The sequence below is a fragment of the Ambystoma mexicanum genome, chromosome 13 (genome assembly GCF_040938575.1).
Source record: "Ambystoma mexicanum isolate Mex_15411 chromosome 13, UKY_AmexF1_1, whole genome shotgun sequence".
NCBI lineage: Eukaryota > Metazoa > Chordata > Amphibia > Caudata > Ambystomatidae > Ambystoma > Ambystoma mexicanum.
In genome coordinates this window covers 178,675,240-178,700,636 of record NC_090938.1, presented here as the reverse complement: position 1 = coordinate 178,700,636, position 25,397 = coordinate 178,675,240, and the positions used below count along the sequence as shown (strand labels likewise).

At 43.2% G+C, this 25,397-nt stretch overlaps 1 protein-coding gene across 2 annotated transcripts in view; it reads right to left on the bottom strand.

The window, feature by feature from the left end:
- LOC138521052 (osteocalcin 2-like) overlaps positions 1 to 20,246 on the bottom strand; it is a 241,332-nt gene extending 221,086 nt beyond the window's left edge. The window contains exons 1-3 of one of the 2 annotated variants that reach the window (XM_069633574.1): positions 20,169 to 20,246; positions 19,965 to 20,069; positions 19,683 to 19,852 (exon numbers count right to left, since the gene is read on the bottom strand). In XM_069633574.1, the coding sequence (XP_069489675.1) occupies positions 19,683 to 19,808 (126 nt within the window). In that variant the 5' untranslated portion in view covers positions 19,809 to 19,852; positions 19,965 to 20,069; positions 20,169 to 20,246. The remainder of the gene's footprint in view (positions 1 to 19,682; positions 19,853 to 19,964; positions 20,070 to 20,168) is intronic. The other variant, XM_069633571.1, reaches the window with a different exon arrangement.
- Between the last annotated feature and the right edge of the window lie 5,151 nt (positions 20,247 to 25,397).

The following is a 25,397-nucleotide window of genomic DNA, read 5'->3' as shown; positions in this document are numbered from 1 at the left end:
GAATGGAGAGGCCTGCACTCCTTTTTCCCAAATATGCAGGGTGAATTCTTTCGAATGATAGCTGAATACCAAAATCTACTTGTGTTTACAAAGTGACTGAAACATAATCTCCTCCGACTTTCATCGCATGTAAATAGTCGAAGAAAATGGTCGTACACATTCATGGTGGATACTCAGAACGCAGTACAGATACAACTTGTGTGCTCGCCATATGCAGCGATCATGTTTAGTTGTCTTCCTCCGTCGTCACACATTTGAAACCATTGAGCAAACCTTCAACAGACACAGAAGAGGACACCAGCAAACTGCAGTGGAGAATTTCCGACTACCTGCAAAATGCTGTTGAGATCTGATCTACAACTGAGCAAGCCCAAAAGGAAGTGTCTTCAACAGCCCCAAAAAATGGTGAAACAGCTGGCCAATTTGTTTGACACCAAGATCACTTTCAAAGCCAGTATCGCCTCTTCCAGAAGCACTCCTTCTAGAAGACACCCACCACAAACAATTTGCATTGTCCACAGCATTTAGACCTCTCTGTCTCAATGACTGTAGAAAGATGGTCTGGCAATGGAAGTCTCCAAAGCCAAAAGCCTATCATGCTCGTGCTTCCCACTTAAGACTCACATGGACACAGACAAACCCAATCTCAGAACCTTTGCCACTTATCGCTTAAAACAGGCTTATACTAACCTCAAAAAAGCAGCTCTCATCACTCCATTCCTCAAGAAGCCCAACGCAGACACAAAGGATATGTTAAATTATAGAGCAAACTTTCATGCAAAGTGAAACTGATTGAAAAACTAGTCGCTATATAGCTGTAAGACCACAACAGAACTGACACCCAACTCCACTAAAAGGCAGTCTGAATACAGACTGGGCAGTCGAACTGAGACTTACCAACTGGAGATCAGAGAGACATTTTTCCAAGCTCATGATGGAAACAAACCTATGGCCATGATCCTCCTTGACCTCATTGGGATGAACAATGCCAGCGACTATCAAACGTGTTCGACCTTTAACCCCACAGGCACATACAGGGAATAGAGCTTAAATGTATTGCCTACTTTCTAAGATATCATACTTCCCAGTTACCTTTGGGCGCTTCCAGGTCTCACTCACTGCAACAAGCCATGCAAGGTCCTTCAATGACCATCATTGTCACACTTGTCAATGCCTACTGCTGTTCACAGCCCTCTGTGGTAGTATTATTCAACGTGGCCTTCATCCTATACATGCAAAACTCTCTTCTCCTTCTACACCTCAATAAGAATTGTTTTAAACAGGTAAACTTGAAAGAGGGCCTATAATCTATGCATAACTAGCTCTCATGCACTGCATCAACCCGCTTCCTACCCCTGCAAAAACCACACTCAATTGAAGAATCCACCGCCATCAACACCTTCTTTGTTGACAAAATCAGCAAGATTCACCCGCACATAGACGTAGCTCACATCCCTCCTTATGAAATCTCCACACCCTGCACATCGTTCAAGACACTCTCGACAGAGGACGTGGTAGAAACTCTGGTCACCCTCAAAGCCACATCGCATACAGACAACATCCTCCCAGCATCCATCCTCAAGATCCTCCCCACAGAAGATCTCCTTCCCTACCCGGAGATCATCAACAGCTCCCTAACTCAGGACACCTTCCCATCGACCCTAAAAACAGGACAAAACCTCCCTCTACTAAAGAAACCCACTCTGGATCCCGATAACCTAGGTAACTATAGCCCCATCATCCATCTTCCCTTTCTAGGTAAGATGATCGAGAAAGTGGTAGCCTCTCAACTGCAGCAACACATGAACACCAACAATCTCCTCCAAACCTTCCAATCCGGGTTCAGATGTAGCATGGAGACAGTAACCATATAGATGGTCGACGACGCCCTCAACATCCTTGATGACGGCCACCATTGCCTCCTGGTTCTACTCCACCTCTCGGATGCTTTTGGCACAATAGACCACCAGGCACTTATGGACACCCTACTTCGCGCATGGGGATCAGAAACCTTGTCCTACTCTGGTTCAAGTCTTACCTCACCAACCGCCAGAAGTTTGTTCAGATGGACTCCTCTAAATCCCCAAAGCAACCCGTCACCTTTGGAGTCCCTCAGGGTTCCATCCTCTCCCCAGTGATCATCACTCTATACATGGAGCCGCTGGGAGCCCTCCTAGCCACACACAACATTCACATCCACCAATACGCCGACAACACTCAGCTATACCTCAAGATCGACTCCATCAAGGACATTCATAGGATCAAAGCCTGCCTTTCGCTGATCCAATCTTGGATGTCCAGTGCATACTTGAAGCTCAACCCTTCCAAGACCAAATTCCTACTCCTCACCAACAACACTGAACACCCAGACATTCAGACCAGCTATCAACCATGAACTCTGAGGGCTTCACACCTGAGATTACCACCTGCGCCAAGTCCCTCAGGTTTCACATCAAAAAACAACTCTCCTTCAAGACACACATAGCTAAGAAAACTCAGACTGCTTGCTATCAGCTCTCCCTCCTGTGGAACTTCAAGCCCTTCCTCCCAGCGGACAACTTTAGATCCACAGTTCAAGCACTGGTCCTATCCCACCTGGATGGGGAAAGGCACTCCTCAAAGGCCACCCATCGTCCTCCCTTGTGCCCCTGAGAAGTGTCCTACACGTGGCCACACGCCTCATCAATGGACTATGCAGATTTACGACCACATCACCCCGGCCGTCATTGACCTTCACTGGCTCCCACTGCATGCACATATCACCTTCAAGACTTGCTGCACCATCTACAAGGCAGTCACCCAGCTACTTTGCAGAGAAACTGAGCATTTATGGTGGGTAGTGCACCACCAGAAGCCAGGACACGTGCAGACTTGAAATCTGCTGCTGCAAAAAGGAAAGGAGCAGAAAACAAGCCTTCTCTGCATACGTCCCAAGACTATGGAACCTCCTTCCCTTCAGCATCAGACTCGCCCCCAAGCTCCTACAATTCAGAACAGAGCTCAAGATCCACCTTTTCAAGAAATCTCTCCCCTCAACACCTAGGCGATTACATCGCCTCTCACGGCACCTAACATGCTAGATGCCGCCTGCCCCTCTCCTCTCTGCCACCCGGTACAGCTGTACCCCTCCTCTATGCCCCTCTGTATCCTACTCCTGCTTATAACTGTTATGTATCTTGTAAGTGACTTCAATCCAGCACTCCAACCAAGTCAATGCTTAGTATGGGATGCCCAATGGAAGCCCTTATTTATATATTTTTATGTAAAAGTTCTTTAAATCTGGATGATGAACCCTTATATAACGCCCCTCTCTTTGAATCTCCCCGACCTCACTGAGCCAAGAAGTAGGTTTGTTTTGCAAATTAAAAGGTTTATTAGAAGAATGGAACAATATATATATCACACTTTTATGAATAAAATAATGTCTGAATAGCACACTTATGAATATGAACGGTGATCATCAATGGGTAATATTATGATATCAACAACCTCTTTAATCAGTTAGGAGTAGGAATAGAAAGGATAAGGTAGCAGAGAATACTTTGTATGATTCAAGGAAATGCAATGATGGGAAAGAATGCAACACATAAATAAATTTGATATGATTTCAATCAAAAGATAATATGATCACTTTTCCCCCTGTTATTACTCACTCCCCTCACTATGCAATATGAAGAGATAGAAATGAGGGCACACAGGTTTCAAGAATACAATCAATAATGCAGTTCAATTCCAGTTTCCCCAGCAAGCTTAGAGAAAACAGGTATGATTTTAAAACAGGCAAAAATACTTTTGAATGTGATTGTAATGAAAGGGAAAATATGCAAAAATGATTTTAATTCACTAAAGGAGATTCAGGATAAGTGAGAGTTACGTTGGATTGGTTCAGGTCAACACTAGCAATGATTTATGAATGATTATCAGATTGAAAACGAAATTCAGCAGTTGCAAACAAGAAACAGATATTCTGAAATGTGGTGAAGTTGAGCTAAATTGCAATTCGCGACAACTGTTCTGCGTGCGGGAAATGCGATTATGGAAAAACTATAAGGAATTAATTGGAATGTCGTTTTGGGTTGGTTGGAAAGCTTAGGATCTCCGCTTTAAAATGACAGTTAAATTCCGGTTCTAGGACGTGCGGTTCAAATGTTACAAAGGTTTTAATCAAGGTAGATTTATCAGAAATAAAGTCAAGATTTCAAAAATGACAGATGCGCTTTAAAGATTAGAAACAAAGATTTCTTAACACTAAAGTGTCTAAGGAGCCGCAAACTACACGACAGCCCAGCCACCTATCCAGAGGCGCCTCCGGATGGTTTCTGTCTGAACGAGACGATTGCCTTTCTCCAGAAAATATATATTAGCGCCAAGATGATTATTGCTACAATTATCAAGGATTATGTAGAGGAGAGAAGAATTTAAGATAGACAAAAGAGGTTATATAATGCAGTTATGGGCATATTGAAATGGTTGGAATAGGATTACTTTAAACTAAGAGATGACTATGGACAGTTCTAGACTAGATACTCACTCCTATGGCTTTGGAATGGAGTGGGCCCCGTCAAAGATCTGGTCAAGGGTTTGGCTGGGATTCTCTCTCGCCACCAGTAAGGTCTCAGTTCTGCTCTCAGCACTGCACTGCGGTCTGCGCGGCCTCTTGGACTGGATCTGACGGGTTCTGGATACAGCTCTGCTTTCTGGGTCTGGATCTTGATTCTAGCACAGGGTTATTGGCTAGAATAGTAAAACAGCACAGCCCGGCTGTTAATTGTGAGAGCCCCTTGGAAGTTTAGGGGTTAGAATCAGGTTGCTAGATTCTGCAGGCCTGCTGAGAAGAGTTCAGCTTTTGAGTTAGGCCTCTCTACTTCAAGGTTCTAGAGTTTGGTTCTAGAGTCTCTGTCTGGATATTGTCTGGATGTGGTCTGGATCTTCCTGCAGGGTGCTTTGCCAAGAAATCAGTTGAGTAGTAGAAAAGTGTTTATTTCCAAAGTGGGTGGGGAGGCTGATTCTTTATGCCCAACCCTCTAAGGATCTGATAGGACAGAGGATTCCCTGTCCCCTGATTGGAGAAAGGAGCAGCCTGTCATCCTGTGTCATCATGTGTCATGCTTATGGCTTAGGGGAAAGACCCTCCCCTTTTCTCTGTACAGTATATCTTATTTTTCATAAACAACATATTTACAAGGTGTACCACTTGTTAATACTACATAAATTACATGACAGATTAATTAAGGTACATTCCTGTTCAACTCTCATCTTCCTAAGAGTTTTGGTTCAGAAATGACCACTCTTTTTTTGCTTTTGGTGGGTTTCTCAATATTATTTCTGCACCAATTTTTAGACATGCATTCACACCTCATCTGGGCACATTTCTGTAATTTTTTATGTCCATAGCATAAACACAGTGGCTACAATATGAATAATTCCGGGGTTTGGTCCAGACGGAGTCCAGCTTAGTCTTAAACTGTGAGCGATTTTTTCATTTTAACAATCTCAAAGTTTCACATTTTTGTCAGTTCAGTGCAATTTGTTAAAGCATTTTTCTAAAACATATATTTGCTGTGCTTTCTGAATCCACACAATGGTTTGTCTCTGCCTCCAAGGTCTGGGCTGACTCAGAGGTCACATGTCCTTTTTTCCTGCCAACAGTTTGTGGTCAGTCACACCCGAATTAGCATTTTCTATTCAGCCCAAGGATTCCTTTGTCTGCACTGAGAGCAACAGGCCAGGGTGCCACTCCCAGTTACATTTGACACCAGCCTGTCAATCTCTTAGCCAAGGGCATGGGGAAGTTTCTTTTGTCCAGGGAGAAGGTGTGGAATTCATTTGAACACAGTGTGGGGAACTTTAACTCTTAACCCAATGTCTAAAAATGGTATTTTCTTATAATCTAACCCACATTTTTAACACATACATTAAACAATTTCTTGCTTCAAGCCTTTTCAGAATATAGTTTTAAATTGTATCCAACTCTTAGGCTTCTGATAGCAAGTCTTTCTTTGGCATAGTTTGGGCTCAGTGTACAACTTTACACAAAATGGTTTTAAAACGCTGGCTTCTGGTAGAGGTGAGTAACGGTATTACACCCATTTTTGACAGGTTTCTTCCAGCAAGCAATCCTCAAAAGTGCACTTTGTTCAGATATAGATACACTTCTGTGGACATTATATTTATTTAGATTCTTGCGGGAAATGATGTTGACCACCCAACAAGGAGGTTGGATCTTTTTGGGTTGTTTGTGAGCCATGATTTGTGCAAATTTGACACCAAATAAAAACAGATTTTTGAAACCAGCTCTGGTTCTTTTGCAATTATTTTGCTCTGTGAGCAGCCAAATGATGGGTTTTGGCAGTGGTCTCCTGTGTTACCACTGACATAGGCAAAAGTAGATGGTGGGCTTTTTTTCATGTTTTCACTGCGTACTTTCTGGTGATTTCTGGAGAGCAGCATGCTTTCCAGCGGCCATTAGGATGTTTCTGCTGCCAGCAATGCACAGTGATGTTGCAGGGCTTGGATTAGTGGGTTGAGACATCCCACAATCTGTACTGTTGTTTACCTCTTTAAAGTGCTCTGTTATTTGTCTGTATTGTTGTATACCGGTGTAAATCGCTCTGTTGCTTCTGGAAGCTAGGACCACGCTCAATAAATACCATAATAATAATAATAACAAGTTGAACAATAGCCTCACCCTGCCTAAATGGGTCAAAAATGCGAATTCTTGTAGACATTCTTGTCTCCAACAACCACTGTTTGCCTGACTGCCCACATGGCCTAAGCCCACCGACCACTCCAGTAAACAAAGCAAAAAACAAAAGCAAAGCAAAAAACAAGGGTTTCTACGAGCCTCAAATTAACGCCCTCAAGCAGCTGCTACCTTCAACTCCATGATCTGAGGGAAATTATCCCACTACTGGATCTCCCAAGAAAGAAGATCACAATCACCCATACCCTTATTATTGCCAAATTAGACTACAGTAAAAGTTTACATACTAGAATTCCAAAGAAGGAAAATGGGGAACTCCAAAACCTGAACAATTGGGTGGACTGGCTTATCATGGGCCTAAATAAAGTTTATCATGCATCATGCATTAGAGCTATTGCAATCCCTCTTCTGGCTTCCGGTGAAACAGGGAATCAACACCATGACCCCTTGACTCAATTGCAAAGTATTTCTGGAGAAAGAGTCACAAATACTTGCTCACCAGACTCAAACTAAACCAGCCTATTAGAACCTCCTGTCCAAATCTTCACTCTTCTTCTCTAACTCAAAAAATGGCCAAACTAAACAGGTTAAAAGATGTTCCCCACTAATAATGCATATGGAATACCCTCTCCCAGAAATGAGATTAAACCTGGCCATTTCACATTTCAATGATTCCTGAAGACTCGCTTGTTTCAGCGATTCTGTCAATTGGGCGGTTGATCACTGCAACCTTTATCCAAACAGAAATTGGCATTAAGTATCTGTGACTGCATGTTATAAGATATTGCCACCATTTATCTAGGGTGAGGGGACAGAAGGAGGATTGCCAACCTAACTGAGGAAAAAAAAACAGCAAGGTTAAAAACATTTTTAAGACACTTCGCGCTGTGCTCCAGAGAGATGGAGGTCAGACAGGAGAAAAATAGTTACTTTTAATTTTCCTGTTTTATAACCTCAATGAAGTTAAAATTCCTACTGAAAAAACAAGGCAAAATCGAACTCATGGTCCGATGTGGACGGAAGAGCACTCCTGGTCTCCGGTCTGATTGGAAACATACAAGTCACTCTTGCATCCGTTTATGCGCCAAATCAAAGGAAAAACTAATTTCCACAGAGAACTGCTGAAAATATATTCACCAACACGCAAGGGTACCTAGCGCTAGGCAGAGATTTTAACACCTGGATGGATGCGAGTGAAGATCGACAAACAAAAACTCACATGCAAGACGACCCCCCAGAAACAAGAATCTGCAACGATTCACCCTTGAATTGTATGGCTTGAGAGATGGCTGGAGGCACTTGCACCCAGAAGAGAAAGTCTTTACTTTCTATTCCGCCCCACATGGTACCCTCACGAGAATTGACTATATTTATGGTACCGTAAGCCTATTAGACATCACATCTAGCTCGACATATATCCAATCTCTTGGTCTGACCTCGATATGGTTACGCTGGACCTACACTGGACCGAACTTCCCCGCTGGAACTCGAAGGGGAGGTGCAACAAACATCTGTGGACGACCTGCTCTTCGAACAGGAACACGAGACAGAGATCAAACAGTTCTTCATCACTAACACCACGCAGGACGTTCGCATGGAGATGATTTGGGAGGCGGCCAAGGATACGCGGGGGAGCATCCTCATCAGAGAAGGGGCCCTGAAGAAATGGGAGGGATCCCTGATCGAGACAAGCCACACAAGATAAGAAGAGTGGAGGAACTCGCTCAATCAGCACCTATGCAGAGACGGAACCACCTTGCGGAGGCTAGAAATCTTAGGGACGAGCTTAAAGCTCTCGAAGAAGAGAAAATAGTCAGAAACCTGCAATTTCTCACGCAGAAATTCTAAGAAAAAGGGAACAAAGCTGAGGTCATCCTGGCAGCGCGACTGAGGAAACAAAGAGCCGACAGGTGGATCAAAGAAATAGAAAAGCCAGGACACAATCATGACTCCGTAACAGTCAACAGTCCTCAGGAAATACAAGAGGCATTTGCCACATTTTACGAAGACCTCTACACAAATACACCAAAGTCATCCGTTCAAAACATAGATGCATATATCACGGAATCGCTTATTCCCTCGCCCTTCTCGGCAGAATCCGAAGCTCTAGAAACCACAATCACAGCTGAAGGAGTGCAACAGGCCATCAAACTTCAAAAATTAGGTAAAGCTCATGGAGACGACGGATATACCCCGGCATTTTACAAGACTTTCTCCACACTCCTCACTCCATTCCTGATGTCGCTATTCAACAACATATTAGAAACAGGCTTTGCACACCCTCATTTGCCCAAGCCTTACTATCTGCAATACCAAAAGGCAGAAACCCTAAAAACTGTGGTTCTTTTCGTCCGATATCACTCCTTAACATCGACGAAAAGATATATTCCAGAGTTATTGCTGCAAGGATAGAGAAACATCGCCCCAAATTAATACACCCCGACCAGGTGGGTTTCATCATGGACAGGCAAGGCGCTGACACGATGAGGAAAACACTCCATCTGATCCACCAAGCACAACTCATGGATGAAGACCCGACGCTTCTCTCGCTGGACGCTGAGAAGGCATTTGATAGAGTGGATGGGACTTCCTAGATAGAGTCCTAGTGAAAATATGCCTTGGTCCAAAACTATGCCAGAGAATCAGAGCAATCTACACCACCCCCAAAACCAGCGTAGAAGTCAACGGGGGATATTCAAGTTGGTTTGTGCAGAAGAGAGGAACCAAGCAAGGTTGCCCGTTGTCCTCAATACTCTTCGTCCTCTCACTAGAACCACTTGCCCAGAAGTTGAGACAGAACGAATCTGTACAAGGAATCACGGTTGGTGAACAGACTTACAAACTAGGCCTTTATGTGGATGACATACTCCTGCATGTCACTAATCCCCTGACATCAATCCCAACAGCAATGGAAACAATAACGGTTTACGGACAGCTAGTAGGTCTCAAAATAAACACAGAAAAATCAACCATTCTCCTCCTAGACTGCAGCAAGGATGCTACAGTGTCGAGGTTTCAGCCGCTGGGTATGAAAGTCAGCCTGTCAACTCTTTGATAACTAGGTATCAATGTCAGCCGCAACCTTGATGACTTATACAATGCAAATTCCCCCCCCCCCCTTACTCACTGCGATCGACCTCGACCTTAGACGATGGGAAAGACTCACAATTTCCTGACTGGGGAAACTCAACGCTTTCAAGAAGGTGGCTCTCTCCAGACTTTTGTACTCGTTCCAGATGCTTCCTACTGGCATTCCCAACTCGTCCTTCACAACGATTAAAAAAATCAAAGCTAACATTCCTATGGCAGAACAAGAAACCTAGAATTCCCTACGCCCATCTCAGGCTTCGCAAAGACGTTGGAGGTGTTGCACTCCCAGACATACAATCATACTACAATGCAACTCAACTACGAATACTAATCCCACACTTCAGACAAAGGAAGGTGCTACACTGGGTCGATGTAGATAACCATCACCTTTAACCAGCAACCAAAGGAGAGTGGCTTTGGGTACCCAGATCCAGGCTCCCCCGAAGGATACATGAACATCCCATACTAGGCACATTATTGAATGTTTGGAGACCAGGCAAGAGGATGGAGGGGCTCACAACATGGCCCTCACCACTAAGACACATATGGGTCCCAGGCATATGCGATGCAATCCCAGAACCAGGCCGATTTCAGTCCTGGTACGAGGCGGGGCTGGAAAGAGCGGGCCAACTATGGAAAGAAGGTAGTTTATTGACCATACAGGAACTAGAAGAGGCCCTAGGCATAAGCCCACTCCCTGTCCTCCCATATTTACAACTCAAAGGGATCATGACAGATAAAAAGTGGAAGGAAAAGATACAAAGTGAACTCACCTCATTTGAAAGGATATTGAATACTGGAACAGGCTCTAGGCGCATAATAGGAGCCATGTACATTGCCTTACTAGAAGTTAATAATGCCTCCGCTGAAACTTTGAAAACCAAGTGGGAATCTGACCTGCAATAAAATCTGCATCCCAAAGTCTGGTTGTGAATGTGCAGCAGAACAGCTAAAGTCTCCATCGCATGCCAATACAAACTGCATGTATGCTACTCAACAGGTGGCAATACGACCCCCAACAGACTTGCAAAGATGTACCAAGGTGCGGATCCCCACTGTTGGTGCAGAAGTGGTGCAAAAGCCAATTATTGGCATATGTGGTGGTAATGTCCTGCTGCTCAAACATTTTGGGATGAAATACTTAGTTGGATCAAGGACCTAGATGGCATATCCAGGGAAAAGTCCCCCCTATTGATACTGTTCGAACTTGAGGAATGCGGAGATGACATCTTTCAACTGCCAAAAATGGTCAATGGCCTTCTCCTGGCCTCACAAGCCTGTTTTACCACCTCCTGGAAAAGAGTATCCCTTCCGACGAAACTTGAGTGGGTCACCGTAGCCAAAAATATATATCGCATGGACAGCTTGACAGCAGCCCTTCATGGAGACCGTTCATCCGTCGACATGGCCAGGACTGATTTCCGACTCAAATATGTGGATCCACCCTAAGTGTCATGGAGCATACAAGCCACTTGACGACGTCGATGGACTCAACACAGCCACACCTACTCTAAAATGCTAACTAAACCTGCCATCATCTTGTGCTTTTTCGTAGTATCATACACCTCTTTAAACAGCACTCTGACTAACAAGTACTGTAATTAATGGCAATTAGTGACGACATGTTTGAGAGGGGGTTGGGGGTTATGGGGTTAGGGGAGACAGATGTTACACTTATATCCTAAACTTACAACCACAAATCGTTTTGACATAAATGTCCTTCTTCACTGTTGTATGTTTATCCACATAGTCTATGAAGCAGTTACCTGTTGTATCTTACTAAATCAATAAAAACCAAGTTAAAAAAAAAAACAAGGCAAAAATATGAGAGAGTTATGCGCAACATTTTCTACACGGATGTACGTGATTATTTCGAATACGAACATTACGAAGACGAAAATCTTGCATTCTAAATGTTCGTATTCGAAAAAAGCACCCCACCACTACATGGCCTTTCTCAACCCGCTCCCCCAACCATCTTACCTTTTGGCGGCACACCTCGCTGTGTGCTGCCGAGTCCCTTCTGCACCATTTACCTTCACTTCCGTGGATGGGAACCGGCTCTGCAGGGTCCTTTTCTTTTTTTTTCTTTTCAAAACCTTGTTGATTTGGATACAGATTATAGCGAATAAGGGTGTGACGGGATGCCCCCACAATACCACCTTCCCTTGTTTGCTATAATGAAACCGAACATTGCAACCATTCGATTTTGTATTCATGATATTTTTGGTCGATTCCTTTCGACACATATATGTTCCTAAAGAGTGAATCCCAAGATTACTCGGAGGACGCCAAGCACAAAAACATGGGCCGACCAGTTTCGGTAGTATATAGGAGTGCTACCACTTTCTTCATGGCCTATGGTACAATAGTAGACACCACAAACAACAAACTCTCTGCGCACAGTTTTAAAAATATTATTTTTTTCTTCATGCTGCGCACAGAGAGTTTGGCAGACCAACATAGAGGCTGCATGGACTATTCACTAGTCCTTTCTCGAAGAGGTAAAAACTACCAAGAGCACTGAGGTACGACCTGGGACGACCTGGGACTGTACATTGGGCTTTCAGCTACCATTCCATACCGAGCAGTTGTTTGTGGTGCCTACTATGGTACCATAGACCCTGAAGAAAGTGGTAGAACTCCTGTATGACACTGAAACCGGTCGGTCCTTGTTTTTCTGCTTGGAGTCCTCCCAGTACTCTTGGCATTCACCGTTTAGGAACATATATGTGTTGAAAATGTTGCACATAGCTCTCTAATTTTTTTGCCTAGTTTTTTTTGTATGAATTTTAACTTCATTTGAGGTCATAAAACAGGAAAATTAAAAGTAACTATTTTTCTCCTGTCTAACCTCCATCACTCTGGGGCATAGCACCAGCGCAAAGTGTCTCGAAAGTATTTTTAGCCCTCCTGTTATTTGCCGTATGTAGGTAGGGCAAGACTCTTTTTGTCCCCTCACCCTAGATCAGCAGCACATCACCGAGATCTAGGGCTCAGTCACCACTGGAGGGCACAGTTAGTACGGTTGGAGGGCAACACAGGTTGTATAAAATGACACGACTGAATTACAATCAGCAATTTTGACCTGTACAGTTTTGTGTGTGAATACGTGAGCGCTTTGGTACAGGTTTGTTACCCACCCGCAGTCCTCAAGTGTGTTTACCATAAGATATTGCAAGCCAACAAGGAATTATGTGCCCATATAGATGCTCAACTGACTGAGTGCCTTTAAAAGGCCATGGCGCTCTGGGTTATATGGCAATATCCTTTTTGAGTACAGTTGGGTGTATTTTAATAATTAATGTTGACTCTATCATATTTGGCCTCTTGGTCTCTTTGATGCAAGACATCTTCAAGATGTGGATATGTAGAATAGATGCAGGATCTTTACTGTTGGAATAAAAACAAATATGTCCAGTTTACAATGTGTTGCAATCACTTTTTTAATCAGTGTAAATAAATTCACTTAAAATAAGAAAATACTTAAGAGGCACCCGGTATTCTCTTCAGAGAGCTCTCCATGCAAGATCTGGGAGCAAAAATAATAACATCACCAAACAAACGTAATAGATTATTACATGTGAATAATTATGTGATTTTCATATAAAACATGGCAGCCTCCAGTACAGTATACAATCCTGTAAATAATGTTTTTATTACAGACTGGTGGTGAGATCACTAATGACCTGCAATAAAAAAAAAAATGACTACTCTTTTCAGTTATTCACACCCAGGGAGGGGCGCTGAACCAATAAGGTGGCTGGAAGAACGGGCGAGAATGTGCATTCTCTGCCCGCTGTTTCCAGCGACCTAAGGCCCTTCCCCAGGTGGCGCCATCTTTTATTTTTCCGAATTTGGTGAGGCAACAGGGAGCCTCTCCCTGTTGTCTCCCCACTCCCCCAAAACAAATCACATAGACGTAGTCCATTTTCCCTGTGGCAGCGGGCATATTTTTCTTTTTTATCGGGATATTTGCATTGCTTGCACAGCCAATCCACACAGAAAAATAAAGAAACCATATGTACCCCAAAAAAAAACCTGGACCGCCACCCATTGCAGGGTTGAAATTATTATTATTATTCTTGTTATGGTATTTATTGAGAGCGGACCTAGTTTTGAGAAGCAACAGATTGCTTTACAGAGGTATAAAGCAATACAGATACAAAACAGAGGGGGTCATTACGAGCCCGGTGGTAGCCGCGCCCGTAAATACTGTCACAGCTGCTGCCGGAGTCAGGAATTTACCGGCACCCGGCAATGAGGACTCACCGGGGCATTACGGTCCCGGCGGTCCCGGTAAATTCCCATAGCCGGGCGCCGGTAAATATTTCTCCCCATTCCCATTTGAGTCCCATTGGACTCAAAGGGAACGGGGAGGACGGATGCATCGGCACCATTCATTAATGGTGCCGGTGCATCCGTCAATGTCTGCAAGCGGGTGCCTTTCAGCCCGCTAGGTCAGTCCTGGTTGGATGAAAGGCACCCGCTCGCAGTACTCATAGTATGCCGGTCCGGTAAAAATGGTGCTGGTAGCTTACCGGCACCATTGTTACCGGTCCAGCAAACTTGTAATGAGGCCCAGAGCATTTTACAGAGATTGGTGAAAGCCACATTACACTTCCGTTGTGATGTCACAATGACTGCTGCTTGAGCTGCACAGAGCAGAATTCCAGATGCCACTTCAGCACTTAAGTAAAGCCATCACAATCTTCACACATTCCTTCTTGTGAAATCGATTTGTGGCACACTTTGCAGCTATTAACTGATAAGGAACTGTTTATGGTAGTATATTTGGTTTGTGCACTGCTGGAGTTTGACACATGAGAGCAAATATCTGCACCTTTTTGCTTATTGTATATCACAACACTAAAAGGTTTTCAGGCTAATTTTATTAAACTACATACACCTTTTTCTACAACACATTTGTAGCTTTATATTATAATTGTTTTCATCCAAACATTTTCATCATTGATTATATTTTTCAGCAACTGGAAGATCCTTTGGACTATATTAGACAAGAAGCTAGGTATTAAAGGGGATAGCAGTGTATGGCAATGTATTATAAGGAATAAAACATCATCTAGCATAGGTCACCTCGGACTTCCATGACCGTATTGTTAGGGAAAATCTTCAAGAATGGCTAATTTCCCTTACCTACTGAGCCCCTCAGCAGCTTTGCTGGATTTCTAGGATTTATTTTTTTCACCTGGTAAGAGTGAGAGCCTTTTTTCCCACTCTTACATGTGTTTTGCTGTGTGTTTAAAATATTTGTGTTCATAGACTGTGGAGCCTCACCTACTCATAGGCATCATCATTTTACTGTATGTCACACAGCACTTTTAGTGCAGTGACACATGGTTGTCTTTTTTGACTTCCCACTTTAAATTCCATTTTCTGGGACTGACTACTGTCTCCCAGAACATGTAAAGTTGCCATTGACTTTATTAGTCTTTTTAAAACCACATGCCCAGTACAAACTATCTTCCATAGAGTACTGGAAAGGGTTAATAGTTATCCCTTTTTGTCTGCATCTCATGGAACATTATTTCGTTCCCCTTTCTTTAAGATTTGGCTGGTGGCAGTGGTATCTACCATATTTTTCCTACCGGGGTCTATGTAAACAGCCTTGGTACTGTTTTAGGCTAAGTTAGTAGCCTCAAACTTAAATCCGCTGGACCCCATCTACTTTTATTTGGTTGCGTTTGGGTTTATTCAACCATTTCATTTTGTAAAGGTCTTTCTCGTGTTTTACTCTGCGTGCCAAACTAGGTTTGGTCCCTTTGTCCGCCGTCCTTTGGTGGGCTCCTGCGCAGAAGTCCTCCTTAGGTGCCTGAGAGTCTGGGTAGGGAGGATGTGAGAGAGGGTTCTCACTCTCCCTGGAAACCCAAGTCACACTCTTGTTTGATTGGCTAGGTGACTGTTCTGTTAGGAAAGCCAACCTGCAGTGTGATTGACAGCCAGGCTGTGTGAATGGAGGAACACTGCATAAAAAGCAGGCCTCTGGGACTTGGAAGGCAGAGTTGCCACTGGATTGAGAGAACCGAAGAGAAGCTGAAAGAAAAGGACCACTACCACGACTGAATCTCCCGTTAGCCCTGCTGCGGGTCTGAATCACCAAACTTCGACGACAGAGAAGATCTGCAAGGAATCTTCTTCCCTTGAGCTGGTGGGACCAACCAGTTCACCAAACACCAAGCAAGGCCTCCCTCCCCTGGTCAAATTTGCTGTGCACAGCTGCAGTGAACTGGATAGCCAGGAGGACTGGACCCGTTTTGGTTTTAAGGAGCACACCTTTTATTCGTTGCTTTGCTCTGCTGCTGGTTTCTTCCCTGGGCAGTGCAGGACCCTCCAGTCTTCCTCCTTCGTGTCAGTCCGACAGTCGCTTCAGGAACTGTGAGCCTGCAGGATCTGCCAGGAACATCTGCCTCAGCTACAGCATTCTTGTGCTTCTAAGGTACTGTTCAAACACGGTTGTTCGTTCTGTCCGCAGTGAAAGTGTTTGAAATCTTTCGTCAATCCGAGGGCTTGTCCTTCTATACTCTTTTAAGTAACTTTTCTTGGCAAAGGCTTAACTGCGAACTACCCTGAACTGTGTGATCCTCTGCAAAGACTCTGAACCATTAACATTGGCCCAGACCTATTGATTTAAATCCATTTGAATCCTCATTGCAGCAAGCCTTTTCTAGATTGCCCTGCCTACTTACTTGTTGGTGCTGCTTAATTTTGTATAACCTTGTCTTTCCCTCCTTTTTTACATTTCTGGAGTGCCATTTTGCTCACACTTCATTTTGAGCTTTACTTGTCCAGAATTAATTGGGTGTTGTGTAGTATATTAAGATTGTGATTTGTCTGCTGCTTTATTTAGTGATCTGTTTTACAAATGAATGTGTAAATAAATGTATATTCTTTTACTAGGAAACCTTGAGTCAGTGTTTGTTTGAACCATAGCAATTGCTGTCCTTTGTCTAACTTCTGATACTGCTCACTTTACTCTTGAGATAAGTCTGGCTGCTCAGCCATCGCTACCACTTTACTGTGTAGTACAGGCTTGTACCAAAGGTGAATTTGTACTTGCACTTGTAGTCTTAATTGTGTGTGGTGTTCCCAAAGGGTACTGCATATGATTCTGCCTAACACCTATAAAGGAACTTGGCCTTCGGCATCATTGCTCTTTTTGTCACGGAACAATCCAGTGACTTGCAATAGCCATGTAACATACTTTATCCCGTATATTAAAGTGAAGTAGTGATGTCACAACTATACTGTAATAGAAACATGATTGACAGGCTTTGATACAGATACAATCATGTATTGCTAGCTTTGTTTTATTGTAATTCCTAACAGTGCATTTGTTATTCAGTTTTTGCTATTGTGACAAAATTGATAGATTGCATATGCAGTGAGCTCATACCTTCTCTGACAAAAGTTTTCCCCTGAGGCTCTAGATATGTGGACAGGTACTGCCAGTGTCCACTTAATTGCTTTGCAAAAATGTGTGTGTAACAGATGAACCTTCCTGCAGTCACTAGTTTACACAAAAATATAATAAAATACAGCAATGGTCGATCCTTGACTGCTATTTTGCTGATCAATATTAATTACAAGCCTCCTTCACTTGACCAATTTGATTATCTCATCAATTGCTTACTGTCAATGCCTGAATAATCACAGGACTATAGATCCAAATACCCCCAGAAAATGTTACATGCAAAACAATAAACTGCTCTAAACCCCCACTGTGCGTGAAGGACCTTCCACAACTCTTCCTGTCCTCCAACCACTGCAACCTTTTCTGGACCCTTTAAGATCTGGCTGGAGGTACACCACCTACCTAAAAATGTACAATAAGGTAAAGTTGCGGGTGACTCCTGCCCAGCAGCTACAGTGGAGGCACATGCAGAGATCATGTAACACCCAATCATCAGCCTAATCAACATCTGCCTCTAAATACTGTTGTTTAGTACCCCTAAAACACACCTTTATAACATCTATGCTAAACATAATTCATATGAACCTTGCAGACTTGCCATGGATCACAGAAATACTGTAGGAAAGTGTTACGGCACAGCAGTCACAGCTGTAGGATCACCAGTGCTTTCACACCTACAATCCAGTTGTCCACCATGCCACGGCGTGCAAACTGCCCTAGTCATAGTCTGAATGTACACATTGTAACAGAACAAGGGCTCTATGAGTAAACCTACCCTCCTGAACCTTGTAGTGACATTTGAACCACTGAAATATCCATCCAAAAAGTCCCCTCCAATCCATGCCGAGCACCACTCCATTCAACCATGAGATGGATTGAATCATTTGTATCCACTTGAAAACAAAATATAAAACTAGGTAGCCTAACCTCACTTAGCAGTGCTACAATGTTTGTTTGTGAGAATGTTAAAGGAAGATAGAAAGTGGCAGAATCACAGTGCTTAAATGTAATTTCCTGAAGTCTGCAAACAAGAAATATGAAGCCTGTGAAATGCAGACTGACACTTCTTATGGACAATGTATGTCACCATTGGATACAAATAGTGTGGACCAAAATAAGAAAAAGCCAACAAACTAGCACCTGTTTTTATATGACATAATTAAAATGCTGCCAAGTATACAAAGAGAGACTGGAGGGATAATTCACAAAAACCCAATTGGAAAACATTCGGTGAATTAAGCCCTAGGTTGTAAAAGTTAACAGTAATTTAAAACCACACCAACCAATGTATATACCTGCCACTCTATAAGACAACATGCTACGTGTTTTCAAATGGAATGTTGTTCATGGATAATGTGGAGATTTATTCTGCAATGTATTTCATTCAAAGCATGTGAAATAATGTTGAATGTAAAAACAGCTTATTTTCTAAAGACAAGACGATTTACATAGTGGACAATCATTTCAAGAATATATGTCAAAGAAATCATTGTGATGCAAGTATAAATGGAGAGAAGCACATTTTGAATGTATCAAATGTCCATGATTACATGTTAGTATCAAAGAAACCCTAGGGTTATAGGAGGAGGCGTAACAGGAAGGGATACTGGGCCTCAGTTTTGAAAGTATGCAAATATAGGTGTTTCCCGCCCGGAAAAGAACAAAGTAGAATGAACTTAGTTATAGAGGAAACCCGACTATTACTTAGCAGGTTTTGTTTATAGATTCTCAATCATCCAGACCAACTATTTAGAAATGTCAAAGGATAATTGAGCCTATTGGTGAGGGAACACATGCTCTGTACCAGGTTCAAGCAATTGTCATATGCCAAGACTGTGCAAATTGATCAACAAATAAACAGTGCTGTAACATATGGGATTTTACTTTACGTATGATGAGAGAAAATAGAAATGTTTAACTTGACAATACATAAAAAAGATATTTTTATCTTGAAAGGAAAAAAGTAATCAAACGGTACAATAAACAAGATGAATAATGATGCATTTTGACAAAATCATAAATCCACATCAAAAACAAATACAATAACAGTAGAAGTGAGTCAATTGGAAAACTTGATTCAATTGCCAATTGTGCACCTAAATAAAGGATCATGAAATGTTCCCTTTGTCACCTTATGTCTATTTTGTAATTGTGAATAACAGGGAGTTCTGGAATAGGTTGGTGCCCTTACGCTCAAATCAGGCCTATATCCGGGTCTTCGGTTAAAATAATTCTTTGCCTACGTGGAGCTTGATATCCCACCAGGCTATTCACGTTTCAGCGGTCTCAAAGTACATTTAGTCCGCCTTCATCAGGGCGTCTATTCGGAGACCCCATGTGAAACAATATGGAGAGAGCAGTCATTTAGTTCCCCTCACAATAGGTGCCAAAAAGAAGCTGGCCATAGCAACCAATTAAATTCAAGTTAAACCTCAAAGTAACCGGCCATGGCTTTACCTGACGATACTGGAATCCCAAGTCTTGAGTCAGTGTCTGGAGTGGTGCACAAAGCAGTCCTTGGACTTGGTCACTGTGTAGTCTGTATTTCTTTAATGCAGCGGGTCCTGGAGTGCACCTCCACATAATGCTGCTTCTGTTGGAGCCCCCTTGGTGTTCAATAGAACTACCTGTTGGTGTAGACAATCATGGAGGACTAGTTAAATGTGAATACACTTAGAAGATATAGATGTGTATATCAACCCCTTCGCAGAAACTCAATCAGAAAACCTCAAAATTTACCTCAGGTTCCTTTGAAGCTTCAAATTTGTGTAAATGCAGAATTAGGCTGATGTGCTTCAAAATCTATTCCTTTCCTGAGAGGTTGCCAGAACCGCTCATATTCGGCTGCAAAAATGATACAAGTGCATGAACTAATTAGTCTCTTAGTGTGCACCTACTATATTCTTAATGGTGTTACCCCTGGCCAGAGCTCTAAATAAGTACCTGTGTTCGCTGGCGTGTGGGGTTTGTTCTGGGAAGCAGTTCTGATATTGTTGGAGGCATCACACTTGGGCTCTGTCCCTGTAGAGGTAAAAAACAGAGAACGTGTGTTGTAGAGCTGTGTGCAGCCTCTTTGGCTAGGGGCTGTGTTAGGAGCAATGCGTATTCAGTTCACGTGTATAATGACTGGACACAGGTAAACAAATTAATTAAAAATGAAAATATTCCTATTCCACAGTGAAATTGTTTATGACTGAGTCTGATTATGCTTTCATGATTCGTGAAGAGAAGCACAGTGGGTAAACTCTGCACTCATATTTTTTAGTTTATTAGTCCGAATCCCAAGATTATGTTAATTCGAGGGGTTTTGTTTTCCCACCCTTAACGTGTAAGCAGAATGCTTTGTAGACTTACCTAGAACAAAATGGGAAAGGCAATGCTGCGCCGTAGCTTCTGTCTGCTGCACGTCTCACTCGAGACTGAAAGAGTGCAGGCATCATTGTGATGCAAGTATAAATGGAGAGAAGCACATTTTTAGTGTATCGAATGTCCATGATTACATGTTAAAGTGGTAGAACATATACAGTAAATACCTTACTGTTAAATCGGCAAGGCCAGCTAGCAGTTCTAATTTTGGCTATGCCAGTGCTTGTTTATTCTAGTTCTTCAATGAGTCGGATACAACTAAATATATGTTCTATCTGCACAAGGATTCATTGCTATTGTGGGGGAGGTTTATTGTCCCAGAGATTAGCTTGGATATCTGGAGACAAAAAGACCTGCTTATCTTTCATCAAAGAATTACATTGGGCCAGGCACTACAAAGGGTTCCCATGTTCCAGGCCTCTGATTAATGGGCTGAACCACAAGATGGGCTAATCTTAAGAGCAATACACCTAAAAAATGCATTGTAATACTTTGCAGTAGAGCCCAAAATGTGATCATCTGGCCTGGTAAAGATCTGAGTTGGTCAGCTGATCGTAGCTCAGGGGCAACGTGCTTGCCTTGGAAGCTAGACGACACAGAGCACCACAGGTTCAATCGCCGGCCTGGAGGCTCAATTATACCTTGAGCAATTGTTATGAAATTGATTGATAGCATAGCACATACAGTCTACAGTAGGATAGCTCACAGAGTTAGTGCGCCAGTTCTCCAGAGCTGCATCTAATCTGCAGGTCACAGGCTGGAAGTTGAGCTGGGCTGACTCAGCCTTTCATCCATCACCAATGGAGCAGAATGAATACTTCCAATGGGTTAGGCTATGTTATTGGTATTTATACTGCATGCTGCAATGTCAGTTATATGGTCTCTGGTCTCTGAGGCTGGTCTGAAAGAGCAGGGGATGTGTTAGGTAGTGTGGAGCAAGAGCAAATACAAGATAGCACTTCTGTTGTGTTTGTGCGTGCAGAACGGAAATACCTTGAGCGTTATCTACAACTCTTTTTCTAGGTGGGGTTTGCCTACGACAGAGAAGCATTTTTTATATTGAAACAATGATATCAGAATACAGACAAGTCCCACCGAGAGTGCCATGGAGGTGTGTGAGCCACGCCTGGCCTAACCTTTCATCCTATTAAAAGAAAAACATCGTACATGTTATTTCAGGCTTGTTTGTAAATCAAATAATGTGCAACATGTATGCATCATAGAACGCAGTAAAATAAAGTACATAAAAAATGGTGCAGAGGTTGAAGACATGCAGGTCTACAAATTGGTACACAGATATGTGTGCTGGCCTTTTATACACAGAAACACACACATACACCCTATTTGTGGCCTGGTAAAAGCTAATGAAATCACTGGCAATAGAGAGGCGTAATTACCTCAGAAGCCCAGGGGCACATTTAATAGGCAGCTTTACTCTCAAAAGGACTTTGCTGCGCAACGTGTCTGGCTTTGCAAAGCAAAACAGGCTTTTGCAATGCCGGAATAATCCTTTGTAACGAGTTAATCATTGAGCATTGGAATGCATTGGACCTTGTGTCTCAGGGGCACGTGTAACAATTGTTCGTCACAACTTATTAAGCCTAATGCATTGGTAGCTGCAAACCATTTGTGTAAGTGAAGTAGTCTCTGGCAAGCTATGTCCACTTTGCTATGACAAGCTGTAGCCCAGCAGGGGCGGTATGCATCGGCTTGCCCTGCCAGTCTCCTAGGAGGGCCCTCTGCACCTAACCCAGCCTTGGAAGTATCAGAGTTCAAGGAGGAATAAAAGTATAGACAATGGGCCTCATCACGCGTGGGCGGTATCCTGGTGGTAAATCCGCCGGGATACCGCCCAACGCTATTATCATTAATGCAACGTGGTCCAGCACTAATAGTGCCAAACCTCAAGATGCGGTGGGGCGGTAAGTCCCGATTTATATTGGGTCCATTAGAACCAATGGGGTATTTTCGGCACATTTACCACAGTGCTGATAGAGCTTTGGTAATTGCAATGAAAATGGGCAGAAAGGAATTGGATTTACCCACAGCTCAGAGCTGGAGGCGAATCCACAACTTTCTGCCCAACTCATAGCTGGGGCGGAGCGGTAATGCAGCGGTAATAGCGCTACTGCAGCATTTTTGCCGCTCCGCCCAACTTGTGATGAGGCCCAATGTCTGAAAAACTCTTTGGTTAACTCCTTGGGGGCTTGTTACGAGTTTGGTGGTAGTTCCACTGAATTACTGCCAAAATGATTTACCGTTACCACCACTTGTTCCTGTGGGTTTACCGCAGGATTACAGGTGGTGGCTAGGTGGTGTTAGTCCTCATTTATATTGAAGATTTTTTCCAAGAAAAATTGGTAGAATTACCACTCAGTAATTACACCAGTGGTAATCTGCCAAAATCATAATTTGGCGGCGCGGGAAAAATGGGGGTAATGTAATTACTGCCACTTTTTTACCACACCTCCAAACTTGTAATGAGGCCCCATCTCTAATGGACATTATACCTAAATAAATGCGAAGTTGAACATAAATGCTCACTAGATGACCCAGAACGATGATGCCATGTTATTATGTTTACACACACCATGGTCATTCCAAAAGAGTGCTAAGAACAGACACACAGATATTACACCTATACCTCTATTGTGGCACAACCGTTGAGGTAGTAGAAGGGGAAGAACTACACACAGGGTTTTCCAACTCCAGGCCTCAAGTGCCGGATCCACGTCGGATTTTCAGGATGCCCCCATTAATGTTCATGTGATACATTTGTATACAATGATTCAAAATGTATGCACATTTTTGCTCAGGAATATTGAGGGATAGCCTGAAAACCCATCGGGTTTCTGGCCCTCGGGACCTGGCGTTGGACAACCCTGGCACTGCAGGTTGTGATATTGCAACCCCTATGCAAAGCAGTACCATTCCACTTCTAACAACAGGTGGATTAACAAGTCAAATACAATTTTAGAGCTCTAGCATCACTGGTTTGGGATATCTCGCTCCTCATCGTGATGGCAACCAACTCTTTAATTTCATAGGTGTTACCACGTTGCCACAAAGGCATCCAGAAAACAGCCTGTTGCATCCCATAGAGTATTTATTAAAGCAAGTTGACTAATGCAGAATGCAAGCATGCCAATTTCCATGAGGAGTGGTCAGTAAAAAAACGTGGATTTCACGGAATGAGACAATTAGTTCATAGGTGCTAAGCACATCGTGTTAAGAATGATGGCAAGGTGCGCGCTCTGGTTCCCAGTCAAGTTTTCCTGCTGTAGCAACAAATTGTCTTCTCCTCCAAACGTTTTCTTGACTCCATCAATCCTCAGGGAGGCTGTGTTTCTTTTCCTTTTCAGGCGTGCTAAGCACATCGTGTAGGTTTCATGCATGCCTACAGAAACCTCCAGGATTTGTTTATTTTAGTATGCACCATGATAACTGTCTAATTGTCTGCTCCCAAAATTATACGAATATTTATTTGATCAAAACCTCCAGGCATCATTTAGCAAAGAGGAAGGCAGACCCAGAATAAGGAACACCTGGCAATGACTGTAGAAGACGCAGTGGTGCAAAATCCAATAAAAAGGAGGGTGAATCCAAAGATTAGGAATATTGAAGCCATTGCCTGTCTAACAACGAGGATCTATGTGGACGGATGTTACACAAACCAGGACTGGTTCAATGACTTAGGGGTCTCCTACAGGCACGCAAAGTCAGGCAAGGACTGTTGGAAGTTGGTGAAATAGAAGAAACTCCAGCCAGAAGTTCTGTCCGACTTGTGTTATATTGGAGCAAGGGCTGTAGCATTGGCTATTGGAACCTTTGTGGCATCAAGAAGAGAGTTCCATGTCACGGTTCTGTCATCAGTAGACAGGATGGTATCAGAACCCTGTGTGATGTAGGTCATCACAAGCGAGGACGCAATAGAGTTCAACTCAACCCGGGGACTATAGTTATTCATACGTGCTGGCCCTGGCATCAGGAAAAAGATAGACCTTTGGAGAAGAATCCCAGAAGGGTAACACTTGTAGAGTCCCCGCAGATCAAAAGGGGTGAGGATTCTCTGCCTTTGATCTGCCGGGAATGATATTCCATTGTATTCCTGGTAGCAAAGGCATTGCGAGGCATTTGCCTGATATTAAACTTGAAATTGGCAAATCATGTTGTGCCAAAACTCAAATGCAAAATAACTTTTCAGAGAACAATACTATTCATTTCTGGCTGGCTAGGGGTACTGGACCTTGAGGATGCATAGATAGACAGACCCATTTGCCATATTTCAAGTCTTAGTTTGGGGTCGCAGCCCTGCCGTTTGGTCTCAGATCGTTGGCAAGGGGGTCCACACAGATCCTGGTGCCACTGGTGTGAATTCTGCATAAAGAGGGGTTGGCAGTATTTCAATATTTGGAAGACTGGCTGAGTCACGGACTCAGCCATATATCCAGAGGACTGCTTTAAAACAACTGGGATGCATCATAGACCTGACGATGTCTCCCCACTGCCAGCCCAGGAGTTGAATACCCTGTAGTTTCATCTGCATCTACGACCGCTGTTATCTCAGACATTGGAAACTGCCCCCCAGGAATCTTGATGCCTTGGTGGCTGCACCTCTGGAGATAATGAAGTTTTCCGAGTGGTAGTTGGACCCAACAATCTTTTCAAGGGTTTCTTTCTATACCATCCGGACATGGTGGTCATCACGACAGATGCAAGCACCATGGGGTCAGGAGACGTCGTAAAAGACTACCCAACCCAGAGTTGTTAGAGTGCACCTGAAGTCCAGGGGTGCTCGGATAGGTA